Below are 8,486 nucleotides of genomic sequence, written 5' to 3' on the forward strand. Positions count from 1 at the left end.
AAAAAATAAATTTAAGTTTGAGTCCTCCTCAAAATGTCGGGCGCAACTTCTCGATGGTATCTAAGTGTAGAGTAGGTCAGAACTGTCCCTTTGCAGGTCCCGTCTGCTCGCTTGCACTTACATCCGGTCCTGCATTATTTCGGGTCCGTACCTCTTCTGGTCAATCACTGCCCCTCTAGGGCTTCACCTTCCTGTTCGGTCAGTCGGACCGTATTAGTGAGTACTCCACAGCTGATCTTCTCACGATACAATTCGTTAGTTTCGCTTTTCGGGTTGCGCGCACATCCCAGTCTTGACCACAGGAATGTTCAACAATATGCAATTTTACTTTTATACAGCCTTCAATCAACTATTTTTTTGCCGGAATCAGAGTTCTGGAAAGTTTATTCTCTCAACCGCCCATCCGCTTGTTTCAAATTATTTTTTACTGCAGTTCAGGTAAGCGGAGCGTTTATTGTTATCTAGCACAATCAAATCGGGTTTCGCATTGCTTCTTTTCACTCACTGTTGTTGCCCTTCTTCAAAGAGGTCGGCTGGCGGAGAAATTATGCCGGTTCACCGGCTCGATCGGCCGCTGCAGAGCTGCTTGGCACTTGCCTTCTTCGGGGGAGGAGATCAAAGCCTGGAACGGCTCCTTCTGGAGCCGAACCACGCCAACCTCACACTCCCTCTTAGGCGCTGCTGCCTGCTTGTCCCCCCCCTCGCTGGGGAGCGATGCGTTGGGCTAAAATTGCCCAAACTGTCAATAGCGGCCGTCGCCCACTCTCGCACGATCGCGAAAGTGCGTCAGTCCTCCATCATAGCTCGACCGGAAGCCCCGATCACAGGACACTCCTGTGGCGCTGCAAAGAAGTGGGGCCGTGGGGCAAACGGGGTTGTGGGGTTTTTTTAAACTAAAGTGTGTGCATGCTCCGTTGGGTGCTTGTGTGCATCCGTGGAGACTTGGAGGGAAAAACCTTTTTAGAGGGGAACTACCACCGGAAACGCGATCAGACGCCCACCCATGCCCCGCGGTTTCTAGTTTTTTTTCCCACATCTTCGGAGTGAAGCCTCGCATGAGCCACGGGAGCTCTATGCTTCCCAGATGTGGCGGTGAGATCACGCCCGGAAAATCCGCCTATCTTCCATCTCTCTAGCATGCCTAATGCTCCGTGTGACCGCAGCCTATATATGTTAAATGCAGAGCCTACTTCTCTAACATGCGTGCATACTTTGCTATCTAAGTAATTGGTTTAGGTCATTATTTTCTCTTATTACTGGTAAGGCAGCTTAAAGGAGGCAACTAATGAACACTAACCCATCCAGTATCCTATCCTTGTATCTGTTAAACATTTTCATTATGCTGTATGGTAATTTAGTGCTCACCCTCTAACTATATGTATGGACTGGTAATTTCCATTTCAATGTAGCTGAAGAAGTGTGCTTGCACACAAAAGCTTACGCCTTGAGTAAAACTTTGTTGGTCTTAACCGATAAGAATTTTGAAAGACGTTCCATTTGAAATCAGAATGAAGAGAAAGGAATATAAAGGGTTGACCATGTTCTTACAAAATCATCAAGTGAGTTACAGATGGTTGGTGCCAGAAGGACTGGTCTTTAAATTTAAAGACAGAAGAGAAAAGATAGACTCTTTAAAGCTCAAGACTTTTTGAAGAGGCACGCCAGTTCAGAAGAAGAAGCAGAACTTGCCAAGTGGATGCCAGGAGCCAGCGAAGAAGACAGCAGCTCTGAGGGAGAGGTGAAGGATGAGGAAGACAAAGGAGCGACGGGCATAAAGTATAATTTGAGAGACAAAAAAGGGAAAGGCTCCAAGACCTAACTGTTTTGGACTATGCTGTAAAAGTAATTCTAACCCCAAAAGGACATTACTAACATATTAATTACTTTTTTGAAAACTAAAGAAGAAAAAGAAGATCACCTATTCAGAGAAAAAAACTTTGACTTTAACTTTAAATTAGAAAAGTTTAATTTACTAATATGTAACATCACTCAACACTTTTCTTTATCCCTCTATATCCCCTCGCTATCTTTCTAAGTAAAGCGAAATTCTCTCCTTTTTAGGAGAGGGAAATAAAACTTTATATACAAAAATAAAACTTTGTTGGTCTTAAAAGTGCCACTGGACTCAAACTTTGTTTGCTGCTTCAGACCAACATGGCTACTCACCTTAATCCATCCAGTATCCCTAATTCCCACATCAGTTATAGTATAGCTATAACAGAGCAGAAGAACCTAGAGATGCTGACTCATCTGCCAGATCTGATCACATTTCATGCAATTCCCTTTGGTAATCTGGTCTGACAGGCTTGCCCTAATTAGCTCCAAACATAATTTCATATATGAATGATGAACAACTGTATGCAAGAACATTTTTATTTCTATTACCTCACTATGCATACCAAATATTAATTTAAGATAGAAACATTGTCTTTTTGATGTGTCTATCTTCAATTACTCACATTAGCATTTATGCCCTTAAATAAGCCTATTGCACAGACAGCTCTGTAATACAGTCAGGCCAAAACAGGCTTTTTATTAAGGGGTTGAGATCTTAATACTATTTTTAATTTTCTAAACAAACAAATAAATAGAGGAGCAAAGGAAAGTGTGGTAGAAACCTGAAGAAACAGCCAAGTATGTATGGTGTGTTTGTGTGTTAAATGGCATCAAGTTGCTTCTGACTTATGGAGAACCTATGAATTAATGTCCTCCAAAACGTCCTATCATTAACACCCATTCTCAGGTCTTGCAAACTAAGGGCCGTGGCTTCCTTGATTGAGTCAATCCATCTCATCTTGGGTCTTCCTCTTGTCCTAGCATTGTTGCCTTTTCCAGTGAGTCTTGTCTTCTCATAACATTACCAAAGTACGATAGCCTCAGTTTAGTCATTTTAGCGTCTAGGGAGAGTTCAGGATTGATTTGATCTAAAACCCAATGATTTGCCTTTTTGGCGGTCCATGGTATCCATAAAGCTCTCCTCCAACACCACATTTCAAAAGAATCAACTTTCTCCAACACCAGATTTCAAAAGATTCAACTGAGCCCGTTCGCGGGGAGGGCGGGGTATAAATACAAAAATAAATAAATAAATTTCTTCCTGTCAGCTTTCTTCATTGTCCAACTTTCATACCTATACATAGTGATGGGGAATACTATGGCATGAATTAATTTGATCTTGGTTGCCAGTAACACTTCCTTACACTTCCTAGCTCCTTCATGGCTGCCATCCCCAGTCTCAATCTCCTTCTGATTTCTCGGATACAGTCTCCCTTTTGTCTTCTTGATTTTCAGTTGTAATCCTGCTTTGGCACTTTCTGCTTTAACCGTCATCATAGTCTGTATCACACAGTAGCCAGGAGGTCCACCAGTGGGGCCAGGACATTAGAAGGGTTGACCAGGCACTGCCACGGGGAGGGGGCAGGGCTCACAGGGGCGCGCGGGAAGGGGGGGGAGTTGTGCGCATGAAAAGAAGTTGTTGCATTCGCGCGCACTGTGGCGCCTCTAAAGTTATTAGCCCGCCTCCCTCCCCCTTCACATTCTCTGTAGTATTCACTCCATAAGACGCACACACTCCCCCCCACTTTTTTTTGGGGGGGGAAGTGCGTCTTACGGAGCGAAAAATACGGTAAGTTGACATGTAAAGGTGAACAATAACCAGTACATTTCAGAAACATGAGCATCACCTAAACTAAATTACACCAGATGGTACAGATTCAGTTCCAGTACTTAAAGGAATATATTGCTACAACTTAGTGAAAGTTTGTGTGCATTCTTAGTTCCTAATTCTAAACTATCCCCATATTTCTGTACTTTTTTTCTTGAAGTCCAAAGATATTTTCTATAGTCAACTGATGTCTATTCCTAGATAACACTTTTATTATTCTAAGACATAAGATCTTGGATTCACCTGAGTTTTGCAACAGATTAATGTAGCTGTCATTTTTTCATAAATTAATTTCATTTGCTACTATTTAAAACAGTTCTGCAGTTATAACCATTATGAACTACCTGAAGATTTAGCAACGTCACACGATCGAACATAGGATTCCAGGCAGAATAATGACTCTCCATTTCCACACTCATAAAATGGATTGTAGGCACACTTTCTGCTATCATGAGGATCTTATTAATTTATTTACTTCATTAATATCCCACTTTTCTCCCTAGCAAGGAACCAAAATGCCTTACAGTTTTCTCCCCTTCTCCATTTTATCCTCACAATAACCCTGTGAGGTAAATTAGGTTGAGTGTATGTGACAGGGCCAAGGTCTTCTGGCAAGCTTCCAAGTGCCCGCCAAATCCTGGTCTGGCACTCTACCCACTACAACATGTTGTCTTTATTTATCCATTTTATTTATTAATTCCATTTGTATCCCGCCTTCCCCGTGAACAGGCTCAGGGTGGCTTACAGTAATCAGTACAAGGTACCATGAAATCCACACAAATACATTTTAAACATTTTAAAACAGGTAATCATAAAGTGCTAATAGTACTGAACATTCCATCACTAATTGAGATGGCATGATATATGATGTAACAGCAGACGATTTCAGACTAACTAATGTTCTGGTGTCACACGATGGTATGGCTCAGTCTCAAAGCTGGTGCCGGCCCATAACCACAGATGTTGGTGGTAGTGGTGAGGGCAGCTCCTGATTGAAAGCCTGGTGGAAGAGCTCCGTCTTGCAGGCCCTGCGGAACTGTAGAAGATCCTGCAGGGCCCTGATCTCTTCCGGGAGCTCCTTCCACCAGTATGGAGCCGCCACTGAAAAGGCCCTGGCCCTAGTAGCAGCGAGCCTGGCATCCTTAGGGCCCGGGAGGGTCAAACAGTGTTGTGACCCCGACCGTAGTGCTCTCTAGGGTATATATGGGGAAAGGCGGTCCCTCAGGTATGTCAGACCCTGGCCATATAGGGCTTTAAAGGTGAGTACCAGCACCTTGAATTCGGTATGCTATTGGCAGCCAGTGCAGTGCCTTCAGCACAGGCCGGATGTGCTCCCATCTAGGAAGGCCCATCAGAAGCCTGGCTGTGGCATTCTGCACTAGCTGCAGCTTCTGGATTTGCGACAAGGGCAGCCCCATGTAGAGAGCATTACAGTAGTCTAGTCTCGAGGTGACCATCACATGGATCACTGTAGCCAGGTCATCGCGGTCGAGGAAGGGAACCAACGGCTGAATCAGCCGAAGGTAGTAAAATGCTGACTTAGCAGTGGCTGCTACCTGGGCCTCCATTGTTGAGGAGGTATCCAGGAGCACTCCCAAACTCCTAACCACTGGTGCTGGCGCTAACGGTGCCCCATCGAAGGTTGGGAGTGGGATCCCTAGCCCCGAACCGCCCCGACTCAGGCACAGAACCTCCGTCTTCGCTGGGTTCACCTTCAGCCGGCTCAGTCTAAGCCAACCAGCCACGGCTTGCAGTGCCTGGTCCAGATCTTCCAGTCTGGAGTCCGACTGGCCACCCAACAATGGATAGAGCTGGGTGTCATCAGCGTACTAGTGACATCCCAGCCCATACCTCCGAGCAATCTGGGCAAGGGAGCGCATGTAGATGTTAAATAACATCGGGGAAAGCACTGCCCCTTGAGGCACTCTGCACTCAAGCGGGTGTCTCCTGGACTGCTGTTCCCCTAGTGCCACCCTTTGTCCCCAACCCTGGAGAAAGGAAGCAAGCTATTGCAAGGCAAGCCCCTGGATCCTGATGTCGGTGAGGTGGTGGGTCAGCAACTGGTGATCAACTGTGTTGAACGCGGCCAACAGGTCCAACAACAGCAGTACTTTAAACATCAAGCATTGCCATACCTGCAATAATATCATCCATTTGTTCCAGAGCAGCTTCAAGCATGTGACTAGCATCAGAAGCCATGGTTTTCTGACCTGGTTTTGCTCAGGCCTGTTTTTCTTGGCCTAATAAGGAGGGAGAGAAGTTAGTGCTTATTAAAATACCGACATCACTCTGCCATCAAAGTAATCATATTGTCTCAACTATTATGAGCATCACTTTTTCTTTAGTACTTTTTGTTTCGGTAAGTATACTTCCAATAACCATTATTAGCCTTCCTCCCTGGTTTCGATATTGTTTGTCCATGTCTTTACTGAATTATTTTATCATTATAAGTGCTGTTCTTAATTGTTCAAATGTTTTTATGTACACTGCTTTGTGGACCCTGATTAGATGGAGAGGCAGAAAAGCACAGCTATTCTATTATTGGCAAGTATAAATTTGGCTATGGAATTACCCTGGATGTTACTTTTGTGGAAACATGGCTTTATTGCTGTTTATCGTGTAGTAAGATATGGCTTTCATGGGATTTTAAAAATTGTTGTTCTTCATATACTCACGGAAGAGTAAGAACCACTACTACCCGGGAGCCTGCTACACTTATAAAGAAAACACTTTGGTCTTCACTCGCTGACAGAAAACACTGATGGAAGAAGACAGACAAATCTCCCTGGGGAAGGAGTTCCAAGTTGGTGCCATGACCCAGAAAGCCCTTTGTGGGTTCCCCACCCATCTAGGCTTAGATGGCAGGGTGACTGATCCTGCCCACATCCTCAGACTGCACAAGCTGGAAGGTATCCCACGCAACTGAACAAATCAGCACCCTGGGACCATGTGATCCCATTGCTGCTAATGTAGAGTCCAAGTCAGAATGTATGTAAGAGATTTTATCCACAAAGTGCTTAGCAAAATAATTGCAGTGGGCTGCGGAGCAGTCCACTTCTTCCTGCCAGCGAGGACCCAATAGCACCTGCAGGTCTGCACTGTGTGGATACAATGGTGGTGGAGAAATATGGTTTCTTTGCTGCCACCACCACCATAGAGTATATATTAAAGTGACCTCTAGCCCGTGCCTTGTCGGATTCATCCTGAGTCTTTCTCCACTGTAGCTGTGGCTGTTTCCCCCCCAATCTTTTCATTGTCTGCAGCCCCTCAGTAAACCAGTGGCTGCCTGGGCTCCTTGGCCTGAGAGAGGGCACCTAAGTACAATTATGTCAGTTGCTTGAGTCATTTCCCCATTCCTAGGGTTGCCAAGTGTTCTTACCTTGGCAGTGGGGGAGCCTCACCAGGCTCCGGGAGCTCCTCGGTGGTGCGCGCGCGCGCGCGCGCGCCGCCAGCACATCACAGGAAGTGACATGCTACGTCGCTCACGTTGAGGGCATGGCCCAGATCGTCAGAGGGAAAACCATAGAGTTTTTCCTCCGACAATCTGGACCACGCCCCCAATGTGAGCAACGTGGCTGCGTCACCTCTGGTGACGCAGCCACGCTGCGCTTCGGGGGGCAGAGTTCCCCCCAGGGCCCGATTCCGCGGTGGCGGAAATCGGGCCTCCAAAGCAGGGGTTTCCCCGCCCCCACTTGGCAGCCCTACCCATTCCAGAAGTCAACCAAGGCATCAACAGGAGTGCCAACCATTATCAGCAGGGAAATCCCCTAATGTCAGCTGAAAACCTATTGGATCCACCGGGCTACAGGGGCAGATCATCTTAATTGATCCCCCACCCCTATGGAGTATGTCTAAGCCACAGCAAGCAGTGATCTGCCCATGACTAGGGGACCATCTTCAATCCCCCCACCTTCAGATCACTTTCTTCCTGCCCAGAGCAAAACACCAGATCAAGAGTGTGCTTGTGTTCTCAGATCAAGCCTTTCAAGTTGCAAAAACAGCTCTTGGCATTCACCAAATACATTGCAGGTGATTGTTCAGCAGCACTTCCACAATCTACATGTCAAGGCCCAAGGGCGTAGACTTTCCAATTTCCCGGGGGGGGCCAGGGCTGGGCCAGAGGCATTGCTAAGTCATTAAAAGAACTGGGACCCAATGACATCATAGGGAGGAGCTAGTGACATCACAGGCCATGGTCACTATCTATGAAGGTGGACCCATGCAGGATTTAGGGATGGACTCCCCAGAAATTTCGGGAGGTCTGGGAACTGCCCTAGCAATGACCCTGGGCTGGGCTAACCCCAGGAACAGTTGCCTTCTTAGCACACTGCTTAGAAACTTAGAAAGCCCCACACACACCCCACACTGGAATAAGAACATAATATCAGGCCATACCACATTGCAATAAAGCCCCTACAACTGTATACAGAAATACTGAGCTTCCCTACCATTTGCCACAACAAGAAGAAGAGATTGGATTATACCCCGCCCTTCACTACCCAGGGGAGTCTCAGAGCGGCTTACAAACTCCTTTCCCTTCCCCTCCCCACCACAGACACCCTGTGAGGTAGGAGGGGCTGAGAGAATTCTGACACAAACTGCTCTTTTTCAAGAACGGCTGTGCCAGAGCTTGTGACTGACCCAAGGTCACATCAGCAGGTGCAAGTGGAGGAGTGGGGAACCAAACCCGGTTCTCCCAGATTAGAGTCCGCACACTTAACCACGACACAACCAAGATCAAGACTCCTAAGTGGACCAACAGACAGGCATACACTTGTTTGAGAAACTGAGTATTACATTACAACTCCCCTGGAACATTACA

At 46.3% G+C, this 8,486-nt stretch overlaps 1 protein-coding gene across 1 annotated transcript in view; it reads right to left on the bottom strand.

Annotated features, from left to right (window-relative positions):
- The window catches only part of PPFIBP2 (PTPRF interacting protein, binding protein 2 (liprin beta 2)), a 179,234-nt gene that overhangs the window by 154,235 nt on the left and 16,513 nt on the right, over positions 1-8,486 (bottom strand). Inside the window, exon 2 of the mRNA XM_015411715.1 lies at positions 5,800-5,904. Within this exon, the coding sequence (XP_015267201.1) occupies positions 5,800-5,863 (64 nt within the window). The 5' untranslated portion in view covers positions 5,864-5,904. The remainder of the gene's footprint in view (positions 1-5,799; positions 5,905-8,486) is intronic.

This window comes from Gekko japonicus, unplaced genomic scaffold (genome assembly GCF_001447785.1).
Source record: "Gekko japonicus isolate JY-2015 unplaced genomic scaffold, Gekko_japonicus_V1.1 scaffold156, whole genome shotgun sequence".
Classification (NCBI taxonomy): Eukaryota; Metazoa; Chordata; class Lepidosauria; order Squamata; family Gekkonidae; genus Gekko; species Gekko japonicus.